Genomic DNA, 27,081 nt, shown 5'->3' on the forward strand with positions numbered 1-27,081 from the left:
AATTATATTCACAATGTTGTAGAATTATCACCACTACCTATTTTTAAAACTTTTTCATCACCCCAGAACCTCTGTAACCTTTAAGCAATAAATCCCCATTTCTTCCTTCCCATAATCCCTGGTAACCTTTAATCTACTTTCTATCTTTATAAATTTTCCTATTATAAATATTTCATGTAAGTACAACCACACAATAATTCTCCTTTTGTGTATGGCTTTTTAAATTTAGCCTAATGTCTTCTTAGTTCATGCATGTTGTAGTATATATCAGAACTTTATTCCTTTTTATGCCTGAATAGTATTCCATTGTATGTAATACCACAATTCATTTATCCATTCATCTTTTGATGGACACCTGGGTTGTTTTCATCTTTTGGCTATGGGGAGAGTGCTGTTGTGAACATTGGCAACCAAGTATATGTTCAAGTTCTTGCTTTCATTTCCATTGGTTAAGAACTTGGGAATGGAAGTGCAGGATCATATGGTAATTCTGTGTTTCACATCTTAAGAAATTAAACTGTTTAAGAGTTTTATAGTTTTAGTTCTTATACTATAGATAAAGAACTATAGTTCTTTATACTGTAGATCTATTTTGAGTTTGTTATGTGGTGTGAGGTACGAGTTCATTCTTACTGCTTAATTATGAATATGTGGAATTTAAAATTTTTCTATATAAAGATATTACTGGAAATGTTATTCCAAGCCTCAAGTACCCATTTGCCTAACATTAGTACACTTACCATTTTCTTTTGTCCTGTAAAGATATCCTAACATTCACAATATAACCACATACAATATTGCTTTTTATTAATTATTTCTGATAGGCATCTTTTATATCCAGACAACACTAGTATTGATGAGGAGATCTTTTAGGCTTGTGGGCCTTCATCAAACAGTACTTTTTGACTAAAAAAAGTGAATTCAGTATAATATGCAAGGCCTTATAAGAGTTCAGATATAAGGTAACTAACTTTTCTTTGCTGATGAGTAACTTTGGTTTAAAAAAATAACTTGCCTTATGGAAGTTAAGATACGGCAACATGGGTTTGATTTTGTGCTATTCATGTATATTGGAGGTGATCTCAACTCTGTGCTAATTCAAACAATTTATATTTCCAGCTAAAAATAGACTTTAGAATGTGTAGAAAATGCATATGCCAGTGTTGCATCCTGAAATTATTGTTTGTCTCCAAATTAAAGTGAAAAGTAATTCAGTAGAGAAACACCTTGATTCCCCATATCTGTCAGTTGATAAAGTAGCTATTGCAGAATTCTGTAAAAGAGAGAAGGAAGAGTGAGATAGTAGGAAGAAGAGTAGGGTTTATGAGTTCAATTAAAACTTTAAAGAACAGATAATTCCTATCTTATTTCCTCATTATTTAAATTGTATCTAAACACAGGATGAAGAAAACATCTGAACTCAATCTATAAAGATAACAGAACCTTCATACCAAAGTGGAATAAAAATAACAAGGAGACTATAGACCTAATCATATGTGAAAATATATGTAGAAATATTAATATGCACAAACTTGATACAGCATCAAGTTTTTTCTAAATGTACACTTCGTCCTAGGCGAAATTGATTTTAAGAATTCAAGAACAGTAAATTTTAGACATCCTTTAATTTCATTTTTATCATTATTAGGTAAATCACAAAAGATTATATGGTCATCTTGATGTATGTCAAAAAGACGTAAAATTCAGTGTATTTTTTTCCTGTTAAGGATACATAGTAAACTAGAATTAAAGAAAAATTTTAAACATGATAAAATATGTTTATCACAAAAGCTAACAAATACAATAAAGCTGAAACACTGGATAAATTCTTACTAAAGTCAGAAAAAAGAGAAAGATAGTCACAGTCACCATTATTTGTTTGAGAAAGTCCAACCAGCACAAATAGTTTGGGCAGTCAGTAATATGTGTCAAAAAGTTGAATGTAATGATACAATTACACAGAGAGATTATATGACGGAAATACGAGAAAAGATATGAAGAATGAAATGAGAAGATCCAAAGTACATTATATCAGAGCCCCAAAAGGAAAAAATAGAAAGAATAGAGAAAAGGCAATGATCAAAGAGATAATGACTATAAAGTTTACAGAACTAATGAAAAAACACAAATCCAGAAATCCTAACGGTACAGTGTATCTCAAGAAGGAGAAATAAATCTATTTCTGAACACATGGGAATGAAATATCGGAACTAAAGTAGGGGAACTATTGAAAGTAACGAGAGAGAAACAGCAGATCACTTACATAGAAATGACAGCAGACTTTTCAACAACATTGGAATAAAACAGACAATAGAATATATAAAGCTTTGAAGAAAATAATGAGAATTGTTTATTAAGCAAAATATCTTTCAAGAATAGAGATAAAGGGGGAGTAAAGCAAGTTGGCCAAATAAAAGGCTCCCCCAGTTATACCCTAAGCAGGAACACAACTATCCACAGAAGAAAAGCATCTTTATCAAAACCAAAAAACAGATGAGCAGTTATAGTACCTGGTTTTAACTTCATGTTGCTGAAAGAGACACTGAAAGGGATAGGAAACACAGTCTAGAATTACCAGCACCACCCCTCCCCAATTATACCCCGGCAGCAACTGGCTGCATGGCATGGAGAGAGAATCTGTGCATTTGGGAGAGGAAGAGCACAGTGATTGTGAGACGTAGCATTGAACACAGTTCCGCCCTGTCACAGCAGAAAGCAACACCAGGCTTAATTCAACTGAATACTGCCCATAGAGGGACCATTTGGACCAGCCCTACACAGAAGGGAACCACTCATCCCTGCAATTGGAACATGAGTTTTGGCTTGGCTGAAGTCCTTTGCAGCCCAAAATAAATTTGAAAGGCAGTCTGGGCCACAAGAACTACAATTCTTGGGCAAGTCCTAGTGCTGACGTGGGCTCAGATCCAGTGGGGCATGGGGGCACATGACCTACTGAGACACCAGCCAGGGCAGCTAAAGGAGTGCTTGCACCATCCCTCCCCCAGCCCCATGCCACATAGCTCACAGCTCCAAAAGAGACCCCATGCTTCTGCTTGAGGAGAGGGAACAGTAAAAGGGACTTTGTCTTGCATTTGGAAACCAGCTCAGCCACAGAAGGATAGGACACCAGGCAGAGTCCTGAGGCCCCCTTTCCAGGCCTTAGCTCCTGGAGAACATTTCTAAACACACCCTGGGCCAGAAGGGAACCTGTTGCCTTGAAGGGAAGGACTCAGTCCTGGCAAGATGCATCAACTTTTGACTAAAGAGACCTTGAACCCTCCAAGGTCCAGCAGTGATATCCATATAGTATGCCATGTGCCTTAGGTGAGCCTCTGAGACATGCTGGCTTCAGGTGAGACCCAGCACATTCCTAGCTGTGATAGCTACAATGAGAGACTCTTTCTGCTTGAGAAAAGCAGAGAAAAAGTAAAGGAGACTTTGTCTTGCACCTTAGGGGAGTAGAGCACCAAGTGGGCTCTTGGGGACCTGATTCTAGGCCTTGAACCTTGGAGAGCATTTCTGAACCTGCCCTGGGCCAGAGGGTAGTCCACTGTCCTGAAGAGTGAGTCCCATGCCTGGCAGCATTCACCACACACTGACTGCAGAGCCCTTGGGCCTAAAGAGAACATCAGTGGTAGCCTGACAATACTCCCCTTGGGTCTGTTGTGGTGGTGGCCATAAGGTGAGGCTCCTCTGCCGTGGAAAATAGAAGAAAGAGTGGGAAGGACTGTGTCTCATGATTTGAGTGCCAACTCGGCTTCAGTAAAATAGAACACGAGGTAAATTTCTAAGGTTTTTTTTTAATTCCAGTCCCTCGCTCCCAGATAGCATCTCTGGACCTACCCTGGGCCGGGATAACTCAACACCCTAAAGGAAAGGACAAAAGAGCCTGTCTGACTTCACACCTGTTGATCGTACAGCCCTAATGCCTTGATTGAACATAGATAGCAGCCAGATAGTGGTTACAGTGGGCCTTGAGTAAGACCTAGTGCTGTGCTGGCTTCAGGTCTAATCCAGCACTGTCCTATTGGTGATGGCCACTGGGGTGTTTGTATCAACCCACATCCCCAGCTCCAGAAGCACAGCACAGAGAGAAACTCCATTTGTTTGGGACAAAAAAAGAGAAGAGAACAAGAATCTCTGTCTAATAATACAGAGAATTTTTCTGGACTGTAACCAAGACCACCAAAGTGGTATCTCTGCAAATCTGCAAGAACTATAGCATTACTGGGCTTGGGGCCCAAGTCCCTTCAAATACCTGAAAAGACTTTCTGAGAGAGGCAGGCACCAACAAGCCCAGATTGCGAAGGCTAGTAAATACCTAACTCTTCAATGCCAGAAACACTGACAAACATCTACAAGTATCAAGATCACCCAGGAAAACATGACCTCATGCAACAAACTAAATAAGGCACTAGGGAATAAGCCTGAAGAAACAGAGATATGTGATCTTTTAGACAGAGAATTCAAAATAGATATTTTGAGGAAACTGAAAGAAATTCAAGATAACACAGAGAAAGAATTCAGAATTCTGTCAGAAAAACTTAGCAAAGAGATTGAAATAATATTTTAAAATAAACAAGCAGAAATTCTAGACATGGAAAATGCAACTGACACACCCAAGAATGCATCAGTCTCTTAATAGCAGAATCGATCAATCAGAAGAAAGAATTAGTGAGCTTTAAGAAAGACTAATTGAAAATACACAGTTAGAGGAGACAAGAAAATAAAAAAGGATGAGGTACGCCTACAAGATCTAGAAAATAGCCTCAAAAGGGTAAACCTGAGTTATTGGCCTTAAAGAGGAGGTAAAGAAAGAGATAGGAGTAGAAACTTTATTCAAAGGGATAATATGAGAGAACTTCCCAAACCTCGAGAAAAATATCAACACTGTGCAAGAAGGTTATAGATAACACTAAGCAGATTTAACTCGAAGACTACCTCAAGGCATGTAAATAATTAAACTGCCAAAAGTCAAGGATAAAGAAAGAATCCTAATAGCACCAAGAGAAAAGAAGCAAATGGCATACAATGGAGCTCTACTACATCTGGCAAAAGAGGTTTCAGTGGAAAACTTACAGGCCAGAAGAGAGTGGCATGACATATTTGAAGTGCTGAAGGAAAAAAACTTTTGCTCTAGAATAGTATATCTGGTGAAAATATCCTTCAGGCATGAAGGAGAAATAAAGACTCTCAGACAAACAGAAGCTAAGAGATTTCATCAATACCAGACCTATCCTTCAAGAAATACTAAAGGGAGTTCTTCAGTCTTAAAGAAAAGGATGCTAATGAGCAATAAAAAAAAAAAATATCATCTGACGGTGCAAAACTCAGTGGTAGTAGTAAGCACCCAGAAAAACACAGAATATTTTAAGACTGTAATTGTGGTGTGTAAACTACTCTTATCTCAAACAGAAAGACTAAACAATAAACCAGAGATAAACTCTCAAACAATAAACTCTCAAAAGATAGAGTGGCTGAGTGAATGAAAAAAGAAGACTCAATGATCTGCTGCCTGTGAGAAACACAGTTCACCTGTAAAGGCAAACATAGACTGAAAACAAAGAGATGGAAAAAGATATTCCATGCCAGTGGAAACCAAAAAAGAGCAGGAGTAGCTATACTTAGACAAAATAGTTTTCTAAACAAAAACTGTAAGAAGAGACAAAGTCATTATATAATGATAAAAGGGTGAATTCATCAATGGACCCAATGCTGGAGCATATAGATATATAAAGAAAATATTATCAGAGCTAAAGAGAGAGAGAGATTCCAATACAATAATAGCTGGAGATTTCAACACCCTACTTACAGCATTAGGCAGATCATGCAGACAGAAAATCAACAAGGAAACATCAGACTAATCTGCACTATAGAACAAATGGACGTAATAGATATTTACAGAACATTTTATCCAGTGGTGGCAGAATACACATTATTCTCCTCAGAACAGAGATAATTCTAAAGGATAGACCATATGTTGGGTCACAAAACAGGCCTCAAAACATTCAAAAAACTGAAATGATACCAAGAATCTTTTCTGACCACAATGGATTAAAACTGGAAATCAATAATGAGGAATGTTGGAAACTATACAAACACATGGAAATTAAACAAGATGCTCCTGAATGATCAATGAGTCAATGAAAGAATTAAGAAGGAAACTGAAAATTTTCTTGAAACAAATTACAATGGAAACACAACATACCAAAACATATGGGACACAGCAAAAGCAGTATTGAGGGAATTTTATAGCTATAAGTGCCTATATCAAAAAAGATGAAGAAATTCAAATAAATAACCTAATGATGCATCTCAGAGAACTAGAAAAGTAAGAGCAAACAAAACCCAAAAGTAGTAGAGGAAAAGAAAGAATAAAGATCAGAACAGAGATAAATGAATTTGAAACGAAGAAAATACAAAAAGATCAACAAACTGGAAAGCTTGTTTTTTGGATAGTTAAGCAAGACTGACAAACCTTTAACCAGAATAACTCAGAAAAAAGGAGAGAAGATGCAAATAAACAAAATCAAAAATGAAAAAGGAGTCATTACAATTGATACTGCATTAAGTCAAATAATCATTAGTGGCTACTATGAGCAACTATATACCAAAAAGTTAGAAAATCTGTAAGAAATGGACAAGTTTCTAGACACAACCTATCAAGGCTTAACCGTGAAGAAATCCAAAACCTGAATAGAGCAATAACAAGTATCAAGATTAAAGCTGTTAAAAAAAATATCCCAGTGAAGAAAAGCCTGAGATCCAATTCCCTGCTGAATTCTACAAAACATTTAAGAAAGACCTAATACCAATCTTACTCAAACTATTCCAAAATATCAAGGAGGAGGGAATACTTCCATACTCATTATATGAGACCAGTGTTACCCTGATACCAAAACCAGGCCAAGACATGGAAAAAAAAAAGAGAGAGGGAGGGAGAGAGAAAGAGAGAGAAAAGAAAAGAAAATTACAGGCCAATATCTCTGATGAATATTGATGCAAAAATCCTCAACAAAATACTAGCAAACCAAATTCAACAATACATTAAGATCATTCTCATAACCAAAAAGGATTTATGGCAAGCATGCAAGGCTGGTTCAACCTACATGATACATCGTACCAACAGAATGAAGGACAAAAACTATATGGTCATTTTACTTGATGCTGAAAAATCATTTGCTAAAATTCAAACTCGCTGCATGATAAAAATCCTCAAAAAAACTAGGTATAGAAGGAACATCCCTCAACATAATAAAAGCTATATGCAACAGACCCACATCTAGTATCATAGTGAAAGGGGAAAAACTGAAAGCATTTCCTCTAAGATCTGCAACATGACAAAGATGCCTACTGTCACCACTGTTATTCAACATACTACTGGAAGTTCCAGCTAGAGCAGTCAGACAAGAGAAAGATATAAAGGGCATCCACACTGGAAAGGAAGAAGTCAAATTATCCTTGTTTTCACATGATATGATATTATATCTGGAAAAAAACTAAAAACTCCACCAAACAACTATTAGAACTGAGAAGCAAATTCAGTAAAGTGGCAGGATACAAAATGAACATACAAAAATCAGTAGCATTTCTATATGCCAACAGTGAACAATCTGAAAAAGAAAAAAAAAAAGTAGTCCAATTTACAGTAGCCAGAGAGAAAATTAAATACCTAGGAATTAAGTAAAAGATCTCTATAATGAAAACTGTAAAACTGATGAAAGAAATTGCAGAGGACACCAAAAACTGGGAAGTTATTCCATGTTCATGGGTTGGAAAAATCAATATTGTTAAAATGTTCGTACTACCCAAAGCAATCTACAGATTCAGTGCAATCCCTATCAAAACACCAATGATATTCTTCACAGAAATAGAAAAAATAATCAAAATTTATCTGGAACCATGAAAAACCCAGAATAACCAAAGCTATCCTAAGCAAAAATAACAAAACTGGAGGAATCATATTACCTGACTTCAAAGTATATTATAGAGCTATAGTAGCTAATACAGCATGGTACTGGCATAAAAACAGATACATAAACCAACGGAACAGAAGAGAGAATCTAGAAATAAATCTGTACACCTACAGTGAACTCGTTTTTGACAAAGATGTCAACAACATGCACCCAGGAAAAGACAGTCTCTTCAATAAATGGTGCTGGGAAAACTGAATATGTATATGCAGAAGAATGAAACTAGACCCCTATGTCTTGCCATACAAAAATCAAATCACAATGGATTAAAAACTTAAATCTAAGACCTCAAAACTATGAAACCATTACTTGAAAACATTGAGGAAACTCTCCCGGATGTTGGTCTATGCAAAACATTCTTGAGTAATATCTCATAAGCACAAGTAAACAAAGCAAAAATGGACAAATGGGATTACAAATTTAAAAGCTTCTGCACAGCAAAGGAACAATCCACAAAGTGAAGAGAGAACCCACAGAATAGGAGAAAATATTTGTAAACTAGCCACCTGATGAGGGATTAATAACCAGAATATATAAGAGACTCAAACAACTCTATAGGAAAAAGATCTAATAATCCAATTAAAAATGGGCAAAAGATCTGAATAGACATTTCTCAAAAGAAGATGTACAAATGGCAAACAGGACTATGAAAAGATACTCAGCATCATTGATTATCAGAGAACTACAAATCAAAACCACAATGAGATATGATTTCACCCCAATTAAATGGCTTTTATCCAAAAGACAGGGCATAACAAATATTGGTGAGGATTCGAGAAAAGGGAACCCTCGTACACTGTTGGTAGGAATGTTAAGTTAGTACAACCACCATGGAGAACACTTTAGAGGTTTCTCAGAAAACTAAAAATGGAGCTACCATATGATCCAGCAATTCCCCTGCTGGGTATGTACCCAAAAGAATGGAAATCAGGGCTGGGTGTGGTGGCTCACGCCTGTCATCCCAGCACTTTGGGAAGCCAAGATGGGCAGATCACCTGAGTTCGGGAATTCGAGACCATCCTGGCCAACATGGTGAAACCCTGTCTCTACTAAGAATATAAAAATTAACCGGGCATGGTGGCACATGCTTGGAATCCCAGCTACTCAGGAGGCTGAGACAGGAGAATCGCTGGAACCCAGGAGGTAGAGATTGCAGTGAACCGAGATTGTGCCACTGCACTCCAGTCTGGGCAACAGAGCGAGACTCTGTCTCAAAAAAAAAAAAAAGGGAAATCATATTTCCAAGGAATATCTGCACGCTCATGTTTCTGGCAGCACTGTTCACAATAGCCAATATGTAAAATCAACCGAAGTGTCCATCAGCAGATGAATGGATAAAGAAAATGTCGTACATCTACACAATGGAGTTCTATTTGGCCATAAAAAAGAATGAGAACCTGTTATTTCCAACATGGATGAACCTGGAGGTCATTATGTTTGTGAAGCCAGGCACAGAAAGACAAACTTCACATGTTCTCACTCATTTGTGTGAGCTAAAAATGAAAACAACTGAACTAATGGAGATACATAGTAGAAGGATGATTTCCAGCTGAGGATGGTAGTGAGGAAGCAAGGGGACTAAATATAAAAAGTAGTTAGAAAAAAATGAAAAAACCTGGAGTTGGATAGCACAACAGGGTGACTGTAGTCAATAATAATTTAATTATATATTTTAAATAAAAAATATAATTGGCTTGCTTGTAACACAAAGGATAAATGTTTGAGGGGATGGATACTCCATATACCATGATGTGATTATTATGCATTGCATGCCTTTATCAGAGTGTCTCATGTAACCCCCAAATTTATGTACCTACTGCACACCCAGGAAAATTAAAACTTTGTCAGAATTTTCAAGCTAAATTATTCAAGAAGATTACAAAAAGTCTGATAGTCTCTGGGCAATTTGTGTTAATACAAAAAAATAAAAACCAGGAAAGAAAACCCTGAGAGATCAGGACATAACATACTCTTCATAGGGATATGAAGCATTTCTTTGTTTTCTGTGCTTTCTTAGAAGCAAACCTGATTAGGTATAGAAGAAGCCTATATATGTCCTTCTTATTACAGTGTTGAGTAAAATGTCAGTTTCCATCTGTCCCACTTATTGTTCCTCCTTTGGATACCCTCTTCTCTTGTATATTTAATTTTTATTATGTGAAAAGAAATGGAAGAGAGGATCTGAGTATAGGCTATTCATAATCATCTCAATATAAAATAGTATTGCCTGCTTACAAAATCTTTCAAGTTTATTTTGTTAGCCTAAATTTTTTAATTTTTTGTTGATTAATTCTTAAGTTTGGTTTGGCTCTTTTATAACCTGAGACACTCTTAAGTGTATAACTTTGAAAGCATGACATTGGGTTAAAATGAACATCAAGGTAGCATCAAAGGAGGAAATGCTATAAATGTGCAGTCTCAGTAGTGTTTTTACATATGTGTGTGTGTTAGTGGGGGTAGTCATTTCCGCCCATTCTGACCAGATAATTAAATGTGGTTGGTGCCAGTAGATACAACCAGTTCCTTCTACCCCACTCCCACCAGCTGCCCTAATAAAGTCACTTTTCAGTTGCCTGTTGTCCAAACCTGAAAAAAATCCCAATCCTAGGGTGTATAGTATTATTAACTATAGTCACCATGCTGTGTATTAGGTTTCCTGAACTTTTCCCCCACATATCTACATATCAACTTTTGAAGAATGGGAATGAGTAACTTTTTTTTTAACGTAGGTTGAAAGACATATGTAACCAACATTCTAACATTAATGAATACATACATATTCCATATATAAAAATGCTAACAATCCATAGGAATATCAGTATTCTCTCATCTTTTCCTGGAATGAGATACAAAGTAGTACTGTTTATATAAGTGGAATATGAAGATAAGTATTCCCATGAAAATCTCTTATAAAAAGTGATTTGTTCACCTGAGTTCCCGTTTTATGGTTTGATAATTTAATTATCAAATTAATGTTTAGATAAAAATTATTGGAAAATAACGTGTAAAGAGAAAAGTTGTGATGCTAAGGAGTGTTCACTGCTATGTACTTGAGTTGGTTCTTGAACAAGGGTTGGGATCTAAATGTTAGCAAATACAGTGAGATTTTTCATAGTTAAAGTGAGAAAAACTTGAAAATCTTTCAAAGACATATTAATCTCAGTAAGCCCAACAACCACTTTTTACCCCAGCATTGAAATAAATTCTTTGGTTGAATTAGGTAGATTGGTTGGCATGCTTTATAAAGAGGAATAATTACCTTTAAACATTAGAACCTTACCTGGCACAGCGATTCATTAACCATTGGAACTGAATTAAACTAAAAACTACCAACTCAGACATCATTTCATGCTCACTGCAAAGTATATGTTCATTGAATGGAATGGAAAACAAAATGCCTGCAGTATGTAAATTTGTACTCTTTTCTTCCTGTGTCCTTCCTACCATGGTACTGTCTCCTTTGACCTTTCATCACAACCAGATCTTATTTAAATATTGTACAATTTGAACAGAAAAAAAAACAGATCTTCTTCTCTTCACATGAAAAGTTATCTGCTTCTTCCAGGAATTGAAGAAGATGTAAACATTTAAGAAGATTAAAACCCCAAGAAAAGATGTTCATTAGCAATAAAATAATGTCTCCCAAGTAAAAGTGAGATACCTTTTACAATTACCTTGATTTCCAGATTGCATCTTCTCTGTCTTTGTAGCAGTAGTCTTTGACCATTTGGTCATATTATTATAAGTTGATGTGGTTATGATTGGTTGAAACTTGTTTGTAACTAAAATAAAAATAAAATCTGTAAATGAATGATTTTGATTAATTAGACTAAATTCGAGACTGCTCTTACAATAATGTGACTCTTCCATTCTGCTGTGTTTCTTGAATGAGAAAAAGGTAGATTTATAACAAGTACTCATTGAACATCTTTGGGAGTTTGTCGTGGATGTAACTTTTATCTACTACATGATGTCCCAAGAAAAATATTTTAAGGATACCTACTCTATACCATAGAATACTTATAGGAGCAGCCTCAGAATTGTTAGTTTATAACCCTTTTTAAAAATGTAAAATGAAATTAATGTGTTTGTCCTTTAATAAGCAAAAGTCAGGAAAATGTAACTGGCTGGTGTTAAACTGGCTATATTTACCTAATTTATCTCCTCACTAAATTCTGTTCTCATAGGAGCAGCGTCAGAATTGTTAGTTTATTATAACTCTTTTTAAAAATGTAAAATGAAATTAATGTGTCCTTTAATAAGCAGAAGTCAGCAAAATGTAAGTGGCTGGCATTAAACTGCCTATTTTTACCTAATTTATCTCCTCACTAAATCTATATTCTGTTCTGATGAAGTATTGTCACATTTACATCAATCTACGAAGTTGAACATAAAGTGATTATAAAGATAAGACCAAATGGTACATATTGTCATTAATCTACATCATTCCTTCCATCAGCAGTATGTTTTTCAAAGTGTGGTCTTCTGACCGGCATCAGAAACATCACCTGGAATCTTGTTAGAAATGTAAATTTTGAGGCACCTAGAAATTCTGAATCAGAATCTCTGAAAGTGGGGACCAGCAATCTGTATTTTAACAAGGCCTCTAGAAGATTCTGATGCACACTAAAGTTTGAGAAACCCTGCTCTAACTACATCTCACCTTGATAACTTAACAAAGTTATTAACAGTAGTCATTAGCTGGTATTACAAAGATAGTCTTTGTCATTTAAGATTATTTAATCAGCAGAGGGCACTGCAGTAATTGTGAGGAGGAAATTTTATGAAATCTACCTACTCAGGTTACAAGCACGTGAGTACTAATACATAAATTTGTGTGCTCTGTTAATAAAATCTTGTCTATAAAAATAAGTGAAAGCACTATACTAAGTGATTTTTCACAGAGTCATTATGCACGTAAAGTATTTCTGCACATTTAGATTTATCTATTATATATTCTTTATGGTTTTTTTTTAAATCAGAGTCTCGCTCTGTTGCCCAGACTGGAGTGCAATGGCACAGTTTCGGCTCACTGCAGCCTCTGCCTCCTGGGTTCAAGTGTTTCTCCTACCTCAGGCTCTCGAGTAGCTAGAACTACAGGTGCATGCCACCACGCCTGGCTAATTTTTGTATTTTTTAGTAGAGATGATGTTTCACCATGTTGGCCAGGCTGGTCTCAAACTCCTGACCTCAAGTGATCCACCCACCTCGGCTGCCCAAGGTGTTGGAATTACATGCATGAGCCACCATGCCCAACCATATGTTCTGTACATTTTTAAACATCATTGTCTGTTAGCAATATCTTTTTTAAGGTCATTTTTCCTATGAAGTTAAAATATGAACAATTTCATCAACAAGGTACCTGAATTACTGAATCATTGTTTTTGACACTGTTTTTACAACTTAGCAGTCTTTTAAGCATCTTTCTGACTTTAATGTTATCCTCAAAGTAGCAAGAAAAAAAAAGATCACAATTATGTGATTTTTCACAGAAGGTTGCAACTTTCATATTGGAGAAATATTTAGATGTCAAAGATAAATATTAATTCATCTAAATTAATCTTTTTATATCCAATTAAACTTTTATATTTTAGGCCTACTAGTTCAGAAATACTGACACCTGAAGTAAGACCATAAATTTCTACCATCTTTCAAGGAATAAAAGAATTTAGTAACCAAGTTAATAATGTGTAAGAGGAAAACAGAACTTTAAGCTAGTTAAGGAAAAAATGGTTTCAACCTTTTAATGGCATCTTTTTTGCCATTGATAATGAACAGTCTGTTGATAATGAATACTTGTGTTATCTATTCATTAACAGATACAGATAACCTTTATTTGTCTATATTGTACTAGCATATGTGATTGAAAGTGATAAAGCTACATTCCTCAAACCATTCTTCTGTTCGGATTTTCTAATAAACAGGTATCTTTCTCTTGTTATATTTGTAATTAAGTTTTATTCTCTTATTCTTTGTTTTCTAGTTGCATCTCCCCATTTATGGTTTACAGGTCTTTGTACTCAGCTCTTGCTCTCTTGTCTATCTTCCAGTCCCCATCTTATTCAGCTGCCTGCTCCCTAGTTTAGATCCCTAATTTCAGTATTCTACTTCCTACCTGGCATTTGCCAATGCTCTTGCATCTGGGTTCTTGCTCTCCATTCTCTTTTTCCTAGTCTTTGGTTCTCTACTACTGTTTGCAGGTAGTTTCTGGATTTTTGTATTATTTCTGTTCTCTAACTGATATGTGCAGAACTGCAAGGATGTAAGAAGAATTGGAAAGTAGAAGCATAGGAAGAACTAACATGTATTGAATACCTACTCTATGCTAAGTGATTTATCATTTAGTTCTCAGAGCCCTCTTATAAGATGTAGATATATTTTATTATTACCTCTATTATATTCATAAGTACTCTGGAAATAGGTTAAATATTTTCTTCTAATTCACATAGCAACTATGTAGTAAAGCCAAGTTTCACATATAGATTGGTTCATTTATTCCTTCACTTCTTTATTCAACAAATATTTGTTGAGCACATACTATATGTTGGGCTCTGAACTAGATGCTGAAATAGATCCAGCTCCTATTGTTATTGACCTTAACTGTGTAGTGTCATTGTCTGACGTCATAGATGATGATCTTTTACTACACCAAACAGCTTAAGAGGAAGAGAAAATGAAAATAGAAGGGTTCTAATGTTTTATGTAAAATGTTTGATACAAATGTGAGCAAGAGTGTATTTGTACATTATTTAGGAATACCCTATTGAAAAGATCAGTTTGTATCTAGTATAGAGAGTCTGACATCCATCCACCTACCCCAACCAACTCACCACCATCAGCATCAATGCCTTTCAGTGGCATCACCATGATATATTTTTTCTTTTATGTTCTAAAACATATAATGTTTGTATCTGTCTATATGCCCAAATTCTTTAGAAGATCTTCAGAAAGAATTAACTCTCCTGCCTGAATTACATTTAGAGAAAGATAAAGAACTTTGTAAAGAATACAGTCAGCCCTGCAGAACCCCTAAATACTGTATTTTCGATCCTCAGTTGATTGAATCCACAGATGTTGAACCAGCAATATGGAGGGCAACTGTACCTACACTGATCCATCCATCTATATATTTTTATACTCTGAAAAATATTATGGCTTACCCAAATACTAAATACAACAGAATTTTTAAAAATATAAATGTGAAGAGTAGGACAGAGAAAAATCAGAGAAACTAAAGTTGTGTTCAGTAAGCCTACTGAAAGGTGTCCACAAATTTGTCTCTGTTCTCAAGCATAACTTGATTCACAAGCATTGTAATTTAAAAACAAACTGGTAACATAGAAGAGTACCGATTCCTAGTTATGATACTTGAGAGGAAATTTCTCCTGTAGGTTCTCCTAAAGACCAGAATGTAATGTGGTGAACAATTCAGATGCTTCCTAATGTAAATAAAAGTTTGAGCCATTTTATTGATTCTGATTTCATACCACAAAAGCAAAGCCCAATAAAACAATTCTATAAAAAGTGAAATAAGGCATTCAGAGTATATCACTCTCCAGTGGTCTGGCGAAATCCAGTGGTATGTTTTAGAGGATTTAGAAAAATTAATGAACCACATCTCTTTTAGGCAATTCTCACGTATCATTTGTCAATTGAGTTTTTCGTGTGCTGGGTGACAGTGAGCTTACACACTCTCTGAGGTTTGTTTTATTCACTACTGTAACATCAATACCTCAGATACTACCTAGTACATAGTAGATGCTTAATAAATATTTGTTATTTAAATGGATAAATGTTGTGCTTTGAAGTATCAATTTTAAGTGAAATACTCCCTCTCAGCTATCTGTTGATATTTCCCTTCATGTCCCTAAGTAAAATGTGCTACTATACTTTGGGATATATCTTCTTTATGTGAAGCCCCGAATTTCATTAAATGTCAACCATTGCTTATATAACTTTTTCAAGCAAGTAATGAAATAAATATTAATGCTATCCAAGAAGTTTCTTTAAAACTTTTCATTTTAAATGAAATCCCCTTGCTTGATGTTGAGGGCTCTAATTTTAACATCCCTGAGAAGTTGTAAACCTCCATAAAGCAATTTATAACATAGAACCAGTGTTTCATCTTGGTAAGTGTCAAAATCATAACAGATAGATTGGCTTTGGAAAATAAATAATAAAGATTGGATAATGACATGGATGAAGCTGGAAGCCATCATTCTCAGCAAACTAACACAGGAACAGAAAATCAAATACTGCATGTTCTCACTCGTAAGTGGGAGTTGAACAATAAGAACACGTGGACACAGGGATGAAAACAACACACACTGAGGCCTGTCGTGCAGTGAGGGGGAAGGGGAGGGAGAGTATTAGGACAAATTCCTAATGCATGCAGAGCTTCAAACCTAGATGACGGGTTGACAGGTGCAGCAAACCACCATTGCACATGTATACCTATGTAACAAATCTGCACATTCTGGACATGTATACCAGAACTTAAAGTAAAATTTTAAAAAATTTTAAATGTATAAAAAAAGATTGGATAATGCTAGAAAAATCCTTATATTTTTGTTAGTTTTTCTTTAAAATGTCTCCCATTGTGAAATATCGCATTATGCTAGAATTCACTGTACCAGTATATTGCATCAATTCTGGTAATCCTGTATTCTATATAATTGGAAGGGATTAACTAATTTGTATGCATTCTAAACTTTATTTATAACATCAATTAGCATCTAATACATGCCTGATGCATTTTAACTGCTTTTGCCCAGAGCTACAATCTTATTGAAGAGTATCACTCTACTTTCAAAGAAATATTGAAATATAAACCTTTCCCTGTATACCTTCATAATTTACTTTTTGTTTGCCTTTCTACTTATCTACTGTAATACTTCATTTTCCAAACTTTATTTTTGTATTGCTTTCAAATATTGTAACTTGCTTAATTTTTGGAAACAGAGAACTGAAAATGGTTTAAGCCATGTATTTCACCCCCAACTTTTAGCCTAAAATGTATCTTTACCATTATACAGTAAAATATATACCTATTTTGATTGACCCTTCAAAATGAAATTTTCCTGTCTTTAGGAAAATTTAGGAAACTTTAGGAAATTTTCCTGTCAGTAGGAAAATGAAATTTTCCTTCCAGTAGCGTATTCCAGATTTAATTATACTTATCTTAAGAATGCCCTATCCTCCAGGCACGGTGGCTCATGCCTGTAATCCCAGTACTTTGGGAAGATGAGGTGGGTGGATCACCTGAGGTCAGGAGTTCGAGACCAGCTTGGCCAACATGGTGAAATCTCATCTCTACTAAAAGTACAAAATTAGCTTGGCATGGTGGTATGTGCCTGTAATCCCAGCTACTCGGGAGGCTGAGGTAGGAGAATCACTTGAACCCAGGAGGCAGAGTTTGCAGTAAGCCAAGAGCGTACCACTACACTCCAGGCAAAAAGAGCAAAACTTTGCCTCAAAAAAAAAAAAAGAGTGCCCTATCCTAAAACTCCTAGTATATAGGCAAACTCCTTCACTTTGTTACGTTTTTATTTAAAAAAGATAGTTGGGCAAGATGGCCGGATAGGAACAGCTCTGGTCTGCAATGCCCAGCAAGATCAATGCAGAAGGCAGGTGATTTCTGCATTTCCAACTAGGTATCCGGCTCATATCGTTAGGGCTGGTTAGACAGTGGGTGCAGCCCATGGAGGACAAGCTGAAGCAGGGTGGGGCGTTGCCTCACACAGGAAGTACTAGGGATCAGGGAACTCCCTCCCCTCGCCAAGGGAAGCCATGAGGAACTGTGCATTCCGGCCCAGATACTATGCTTTTCCCAGTCTTCACAAACCGCAGACCAGAAGATTCCCTTGGGTGCCTACACCACCAGGACCCTGGGTTTCAAGCACAAAACTGGGTGGCTGTTTGGGCAGACACCAAGCTAGCTGCAAGAGTTTTTTTTCATACCCCAGTGGCACCTGGAATGCCAGTAAGACAAATTGTTAACTCCTCTGGAAAAGGGGCTGAAGCCAGGGAGCCAAGTGGTCTAACACAGCAGATCCCATCCCCACAGAACCCAGCAAGCTAAGATCCACTGGTTTGAAATTCTCACTGCCAGTACAGCAGTCTGAAGTCGAACTGGGACACTCCAGCTTGGTGCAGGGAGGGGCGTCCACCATTACTGAGGCTTGAGTGGGCAGTTTTCCCCTCACAGTGTAAACAAAGCCACTGGAAATTCGGACTGGACAGAGCCCACCACAGCATAGCAAAGCTGCCGTAGCCAGACTGCCTCTCTAGATTCCTCCTCTCTAGGAAGGATATCTCTGAAAGACAAGAGCCCCAGACAGGGGCTTATAGATAAAACTCCCATCTCCCTGGGACGGGGCACCTGCGGGAAGGGGCAGATGTGGGTGCAGCTTCAACAGACTTAAACTTAGTTCCTTCCTGCCAGCTTCTAAGAGAGCAGCAGATCTCCCAGCACAGGGCTCGAGCTCTGCTAAGGGACAGATTGCCTCCCCAAGTGGGTCCCTGACGCCCATGCCTCCTGACTATGAGACACCTCCCAGCAGGGGTTGACAGACATGTCATACAGGAGAGCTCTGGCTGGCATCTGGCGGGTGCCACTCTGGGATGAAGCTTCCAGAGGAAGAAATGGGCAGCAATTTTTGCTATTCTGCAGCCTTTGCTGGTGATACCCACGCAAACAGGGTCTAGAGTGGACCTCCAGCAAACTCCAGCCGACCTGCAGCAGAGGGGCCTGTTAGAAGGCAAACTTAACGAACAGAAAGGAATAGCATCAACATCATGAACAAAAAGGACATACACACAGAAACCCCATCCAAAGGTCACCAATATCAAAGACCAAAGGTAGATAAAACCACGAAGATGACAAAAAACCAGCAAAAGAAGGCTGAAAATTCCAAAAACCAGAACACATCTTCTCTTCCAAAGGATCACAACTCCTTGCCAGCAAGGGAACAAAACTGGAGGGAGAATGAGTTTGACAAATTGACAGAAGTAGGCTTCAGAAGGTGGGTAATAAAAAACTCCTCCGAGCTAAAGAAAGAAGCATGTTCTAACCCAATGAAAGGAAACTAAGAACCCTGAAAAAATGTTAGAGAAATTGGTAACTACAATAACCAGTTTAGAGGAGAACATAAATGACCTGATGTAGCTGAGAAACACAACATGAAAACTTCATGAAGCATACACAAGTATCAATAGCCAAATCGATCAAGCTGAAGAAAGAATTTCAGAGACTGAAGATCAGCTTAATGAAGTAAAGCATGAAGACAAGATTAGAGAAAAAAATGAAAAGGAATGAACAGAGCCTCCAAGAAATTTGGGACTGTGTGAAAAGACCAAACCTACTTTTGATTGGTGTACTTGAAAGTGACAGGGAGAATGGAACCAAGTTGGAAAACACTCTTCAGGATATTCTCAAAGAGAACTTCCCCAACCTAGCAAGACAGGCCATCATTCAAATTCAGAAAATACAAAGAACACCACAAAGATACTCTTTGAGGACAGCAACCCCAAGACACATAATCATTAGATTCACCAAGGTTGAAATGAAGGAAAATATGGTAAGGGCAGCCAGAGAGAAAGGTTGGGTTACCCACAAAGGGAAGCCCATCAAACTAACAGCGGATCTCTCGTCAGAAACCCTACAAGCCAGAAGAGAGTGGGGGCCAATATTCAGCATTCTTAAGGAAAAGAATTTTCAACTGAGAATTTCATATCTGGCCAAACTAAGCTTCATAAGCAAAGGAGAAATAAAATCCTTTACAGACAAGCAAATGCTGAGACAATTTGTCACCACCAGGCATGCCTTACAAGAGCTCCTGAAAGAAGCACTAAATATGGGAAGGAACAACTGGTACCAGCCACTGCAAAAACATATCAAATTGTGAAGACCATCGAAACTATGAAGAAACTGCATCAACTAAGGAGCAGAATAACTAGCTAGCATCATAATGACAGGATCAAATTTACACATAACAATGTTAACCTTAAATGTAAATGGGCTAAATGCCTCCAGTTGAAAGACAGACTGGCAAATTGGATAAAGAGTCAAGACCCATGGGTGTGCTGTATTCAGGAGACCAATCTCACGTGCAAAGACACACATAGGCTTAAAATAAAGGGATGGAGGAATATTTAGCAAGCAAATGGAAAGCAAAAAAAAGCAGGGGTTGCAATCCTAGTCTCTGATAAAACAGACTATAAACCAACAAAGATCAGAAAAGACAAAGAAGGGCATTACATAATGGTAAAGGGATCAACGCAACAAGAAGAGCTAACCTAAATATATATGCACCCAATACAGGAGCACCCAGATTCATAAATCAAGTTCTTAGAGACCTACAAAGAGACTTAGACTCCCACACAATAATAGTGGGAGACTTTAACACCCCACTGTCAATATTAGACAGATCATTGAGACAGAAAATTAACAAGGATATTTAGGACTTAAACTCAGCTCTGGACCAAGCAGACCTAATAGACATCTACAGAACTCTCCACCCAAATCAACAGAATATACATTCTTCTCAGCACCACGTCACACTTATTCTAAAATTGACAACATAGTTGGAAGTAAAACATTCTTCAGCAAATGCAAAAGAACTGAAATCAAAACAGTCTCTCAGACCACAGTACAATCAAATTAGAACTCAAGATTAAGAAACTCACTCAAAACCGCACAATTACATGGAAACTGAAAAACCTGCTCCTGAATGACTACTGGGTAAATAACAAAATTAAGGTAGAAATAAATAAGTTCTTTGAAACCAATGAGAACAAAGACACAACATACCAGAATCTCTTGGACACAGCTAAAGCACTATTTAGAGGAATATTTATAGCACTAAATGCCCACAGGGGAAGGCGGGAAAGATCTAAAATCAACACCCTAATGTCACAATTAAAAGAACTAGAGGAGCAAGAGCATACAAATTCAAAAGGTAGCAGAAGACAAGAAATATCTAAAATCAGAGTAGAAATGAAGGAGATAGAGACACGAAAAACCTTCAAAAAATCAATGAATCCCGGAGCTGGTTTTTTGAAAAGATTAACAAAAGAGGTAGAACACGAGACAGAATAATAAAGAAGAAAAGAGAAAAGAATTAAGTAGAAACAATACAAAATGATGAACAGGATATCACACTGATCACACCAAAATACAAACTACCATCAGTGAATACTATAAATACCTCTATGCAAATAAACTAGAAAATCTAGAAGAAATTGATAAATTCCTGGACACATACACCCTCCCAAGACTAAACCAGGAAGAAATAAATCCCTGAATAGACCAATAATAAGTTCTGAAATTGAGGCAGTAATTAATAGGGTACCCACCAAAAAAAGCCCAGAACCAGACAGATTCACAGCTGAATTCTACCAGAAGTACAAAGAGAAGCTGGTGCCATTCCTTCTGAAACTATTCCAAACAATAGAAAAAGAGGGAATCCTCCTTAACTTATTCTATGAGGCCAGCATCATCCTGATACCAAAACCTGACAGAGACACAACAAAAAAAGAAAATTTCAGGCCAATATCCCCAATGAACATTGATGCATAAATCCTCAATAAAATACTGGCAAACCAAATCCAGCAGCACATCAAAAAGCTTATCCACCACAATCAAGTTGGCTTCATCCCTGGGATGCAGGCTGGTTCACATACGCAAATCAGTACATGTAATCCATCACATAAACTGAACCAATGACAGAAACCGCATAATTATCTCAATAGATACAGAAAAGTCCTTGATAAAATTCAACACCCCTTCATGCTAAAACTCTCAATAAACTAGGTATTGATGGAATGTATCTCAAAATAATAAGAGCTATTTATGACAAGCCCACAGCCAATATCATAGTGAATGGGCAAAAGCTGGAAGTATTCTCTTTGAAAACTGGCACTAGACAAGGATGCCCTCTTTCACCACTCCTATTCAACATAGTTTTGGAAGTTCTGGCCAGGGCAATCAGGCAAGTGAAAGAAATAAAGGGTAATCAAATAAGAAGAGAGAATGTCAAATTGTCTCTGTTTGCAGATGACATGATTGTATATTTAGAAAACCCCATTGTCTCAGCCCAAAATCTCCTTAAGCTGATAAGAAATTTCAGCAGTCTCAGGATACAAAATCAGTGCACAAAAATCACAAGAAATCTTATACACCAATAATAGAGCAACAGAGAGCCAAATCATGAGTGAACTCCCATTCACAATTGCTACAAAGAGAGTAAAATACCTAGGAAGACAACTAACAAGGGATGTGAAGGACCTCTTCAAGGAGAAGTACAAACCACTGCTCAAGGAAATAAGAGAGGACACAAACAAATGGAAAAACATTCCATGCTCATGGATAGGAAGAATCAATATTGTGAAAATGTCCATACTGCCCAAAGGAATTTATAGATTCAATGCTATCCCCATCAAGTTAACACTGATTTTCTTCCCAGAATTAGAAAAAACTACTTTACTATGGAACCAAAAAGAGCTCGTATACCCAAGACAATCTGAAGCAAAAAGAACAAAGCTGAAGGCATCACGCTACCTGACTTCAAACTATACTACAAGACTACAGTAACCAAAACAGCATGGTACTAGTACCAAGACTACAAGACTACAATAACCAAAGCAGCATGGTACTTGTACCAAAACAGATACATAGACCAAGGAACAGAACAGAGGCCTCAGAAATAACGCCACACATTACAACCATTTTATCTTTGATAAACCTGATAAAAACAAGCAATGGGGAAAGAATTTTCTATTTAATAAATGGTGTTGGGAATACTGGCTAGCCACATGCAGAAAACTGAAACTGGATCCCTTTCTTACATTTCATACAAAATTTAACTCAAGATGGATTAAAGACTTACATATAAGACCTAAAACCATAAAAACCCTAGAAGAAAACATAGACAATACCATTCAAGACATAGGCATGGGCAAAGATTTCATAACTAGAACACAAAAAACAATCACAACAAAAGCCAAAATTGACAAATGGGATCTAATTAAACTAAAGGGCTTCTGCACAGCAAAAGAAACCATCATCAGAGTCAATGGACAACCTACAGAATGGGAGAAAAGTTTTGCCATCTGTCTATCTGACAAAGGGCTAATATCCAGAATCTACAAAGAACTTAAACAAATTTACAAGAAAAAAACAACACCATCAAAACGTGGGCAAAGGATATGAACAGACACTTCTCAAAACAAAGATACTTATGCAGCCAACAAACATATATAAAAAAGCTAATGGTCACTGGTCATTAGAAAAATGCAAGTCAAAAACCACAATGAGATACCATCTCATGCCAGTTAGAATGGCGATCATTAAAATGTCAAGAAACAATAGATGCTGGATAGGATGTGGAAAAATAGGAATGCTTTTATACTGTTTTTATACTTTTATACTTTTATACTGTTGAATTAATTTACACAATGGTGGAAGATAGTGTGGCAATTTCTCAAGATCTAGAACCAGAAATACCATTTGAACCATTACTGGGTATGTACCCAAAAGATTATATATCATTCTACTGTAAAGACACATGCACACATATGTTTATTGCAGCAATATTCACAATAGTGAAGACTTGGAACCAACCCAAATGCCCATCATTATAGACTAAAGAAAATTTGGCACATATATGCCATGGAATGCTATGCAGTCATAAAAAAGGATGAGTTTATGTCTTTCGCAGGGACATGGATGAAGCTGGAAACCATGATTCTCAGCAAACGAACACAGGAACACAAAATGAAACACCGCATGTTCTCACTCATAAGTGGGATTGGAACAATGAGAACACATGGACACACAGAGGGGAACATCACACACCAGGGCCTGTCAGGGGGTGGAGGGTTAGGGGAGAGATGGCATTAGGAGAAATACCTAATATAGATGGGTTGATGGGTGCAGCAAACCACCATGCCACGTGTATACCTAGGTTAACAAACCTGCACATTCTGCACATGTACCCCAGAGCTTAAAGTATAATTTAAAAAAAAAGTGGAGAAATCTGGAAAAAAAAAAAAAAAGACAATTAATTTATATTAAAGATTCGGAAGATGTAAATGTAGAATTTTTCCTCTAGCCGGTACATGGGGAAGGTTGACATGATGACTTCTTGAGATCCTTTTAATCGTATTTTAAAAGCATAGAGCTAGGAGAGATATGGATTATCTCCGGTTTTCAGGGACTACGTATTTCAAGAGTAATAGACAAAGGAAAATACCGAGATTACTTACCCAGTGAAAAATCTACTAATTTGTTATAGCCATCTGAAGCTTCATTTTTAGAATTTAGGTTATTAGTGAGATGAGATTTCTATCAAATACTTCTGAGCTATAAGCAATATGAAAGGACTGCTAATATAAAAATTTTCTTTATTTTCTTGATCCTCAGCTTTTATTCAGTGGTCCTTGTGAATTGAGTCTGGATGCCTCAAAAAGATAAATGTTTCAGAAACTAAAAGTATGGTTATTGAAAGCCTGGTTTATAATCATTTTTAAGAGGGTTTTACTAGTCTGACTTCATTCTTTTTTGGCTTATTTCACTCAGTCTGCTATTTAATCTTTAATTACAGGCCACAAAAGAAGTAATAGAACGGGAAGCACCAGGGATGGCCCTGGCAATGCTGATGGGATCACTTAATGTTACACCTCTGGGCATGCTCTCTAGGTAAGAAAGTCACCAACCTGTTGCAGAGAAAGTTAATTCCATACCACTAATCAATACACTATATTGATAAACCTAAGAAACTTTAGTCTTAACACTTAAGTTTAGCCCTTGTTTTTCCAGGGTTAAGAGCTTTAGTATTCTGTAGCCACAGTTTTCCCACTTCACTTCTTTTTGTTGTTGTTTTGTTTTTTGTTTTTTGGTTTTTTTTTTTTTTTGCCTATTAAGTTAAACTTTCAGAGACTGTTATATTACTACTGGTAGAAGTTATCAATTCCTAACCCAGAGAATCCAGTTTATTACTATGTAAAGTTACTGTTTTCTGTGATTGTTTATAATCATCAGTTGATATCCATTAATTGTAGGTAAATACTAATTTAATAAAACTAAACTGCCAAGTTTATTAAAGTAACTCGTTCTCACAAGTTAGGAGCTTATATTCCAATTTATAAATAGGCACGTTGATGTGCTGTTGTGGAAAAAAAGCTCAATTTATATTGTTAATCTTTTAACATTTGGCAACTGGGTATATTTAAATTATTATATTACATTAATGATATACTATTATTATATTAAATTAGTCTACCTAAAACTATGCCTTTGTTGACACAGATGTTGATATCCATCCTCAATTTAATAGTAATTATTTGCCACTATTTTAGCAACTCTTAGGTTTAAATCCCCTAAATGAGGACAATTACATCATTTAAGTTAGAAGTGTCAACTTAGAATCTGTTGATTTAATGAGCATTAATTAATAGTTGATCTCAGAGCAAGCTAAAAATATATAGCAACTGTATAGTTTCAGGGTTTCATAATTGATAGCCATTTATGTATCCTGTGTGCAGTATGAATATAAAATTAAATGTGTCCATTGACTAGTATGGAATATGAGTTGTAATGTTCTTTCTGTTACATAGACAGTTTATATCCCATCAGTGGCAGCCACTTGAAGCACAGATACAGGAGATTATGAATGGGTCATTAGTTACTATATTCTCTTTGCTGTCACGTGTACTATAACATTTAATTTTAGTAAAAGCAAATAAAGAATTAAGATACCATGATAGAGACTAAAGCTAAAGTTTGTGCTGGCGTTTAAGGAACACCAGTTGATTCTTTCATAGTGTTCCTTTTTTAACCATTACTTATATTACCTGCACCAATGAGTTCAGGGGATCCCGTTTTTCCTATGGAATTAAGTAGTTTTCAAACATAAAAGAACTCTTTCTTGTATACAAGCAATAACATCAAGAAAGAATTAAACTTCATTCTCTTGCTAATTCTTTTGAAATAAAATTTTAATTCGGTAAACATAGTAATATGCTTATTTGCCAAGTCCCATATTAAGCATTAGGGATTCTAAGGTTAGAAAGAAAAATAAGAAATGGTCCTCCCCTTAAGGATCCCACAGTTTAAATGGAGAAATTTTTCTTTGCAACTGTTAAGATAATTCTTCAAATTAAATATAGCTTTCTTGATCCAGTATAGAAATACCACTTTTTGTTATATTGAAAAGTTTTTCTGAATTAATTTTTTTCTCCCTTTTGTATCCTCATAATTACCAAGCACTGGACTGCTGAGTGAGTGGAAAATTAATTAGCAGGAGCTGATTCTAATTACTTTGGAATAAGTTGTTCTTCTTTATCCTGAAAGCTTTGAAAATTAATACATATAAACAGCATGGGCGCACCTTCTGGCTTTTCTGTCTGTGCATTGCTGATTTAACTGAGAATACATTTACATACTTTGGAACAGACATAGTAGTTTACATTAGTTATAGAAAAGGGGATATTTCCCTGAATGTTCATTTTTGTGCTTCTCAAAGCCATTTTTAAAATCATTATTTTTATAATAGCCATGGTGTTTCCTTTCTACAGCCTTTCTATTCTGTATGCACTTTTGGCTTTGTACATGCTTCTACTATGGAACATGTCATAGTATATTGTAATTAATTATTTGCTTGTCTGTATCACCTAGTTAGTAGAAACTTCTTAAAGACCGGAGCTTTGTCTTATTCTTTTTTACCTAAAACAAATTCTGACACATAGTAAGTACTCGAAAAATGTTTATTGTTGTGGTTACTATGGATAAATCAGTGTTTTACCATAGTTCTATAGCATGTTTTTTTCAGGTAAATTAATGCATCAAGTTGGTGCCTTACTTTCCTATTTTTATGTCTAGAGAGCAGCATTAAATAAAAATAAATGTTTAAATCATTGCATATGTTTGAAATGGTTCCCTACTATTTGGACAACTTAATATCCTCCAAATTTTTTATATAAGTAAGTTGGGAGATATTATGAATTAATGGTTAAGAGCATCATCTCTGAAGACAGATTGCTTGTGTTCTACTATGTTAATGCCTTTTTTGTTTTCGTTTTCTCATCTATATAATAAGGATGTTAATAG

The 27,081-nt window shown here is 36.2% G+C and overlaps 1 protein-coding gene and 2 long non-coding RNA genes across 32 annotated transcripts in view; 2 read left to right on the top strand and 1 right to left on the bottom strand.

The window, feature by feature from the left end:
• Positions 1–27,081, top strand: part of GPHN (gephyrin) — a 734,546-nt gene that overhangs the window by 391,510 nt on the left and 315,955 nt on the right. For all 30 annotated transcript variants that reach the window (XR_013395171.1, XM_077938281.1, XM_077938262.1 and 27 more), the window contains 1 exon segment: positions 24,578–24,672. Coding sequence is in view for 29 of the 30 variants with exons in the window: in XM_077938262.1 (XP_077794388.1) it covers positions 24,578–24,672 (95 nt within the window). In the remaining variant the exon portion in view is untranslated.
• Positions 1,134–13,233, bottom strand: LOC144330305 (uncharacterized). Its single transcript, XR_013396355.1, has 2 exons — positions 12,126–13,233; positions 1,134–5,233 (listed from the first exon to the last, which is right to left on the bottom strand). It is a non-coding gene; the product is annotated as an uncharacterized LOC144330305 (long non-coding RNA).
• On the top strand, positions 1,529–19,277 carry LOC144330317 (uncharacterized). Its single transcript, XR_013396368.1, has 2 exons — positions 1,529–2,215; positions 17,356–19,277. It is a non-coding gene; the product is annotated as an uncharacterized LOC144330317 (long non-coding RNA).

This window comes from Macaca mulatta, chromosome 7 (genome assembly GCF_049350105.2).
Source record: "Macaca mulatta isolate MMU2019108-1 chromosome 7, T2T-MMU8v2.0, whole genome shotgun sequence".
In the NCBI taxonomy this organism is placed as follows: Eukaryota; Metazoa; Chordata; class Mammalia; order Primates; family Cercopithecidae; genus Macaca; species Macaca mulatta.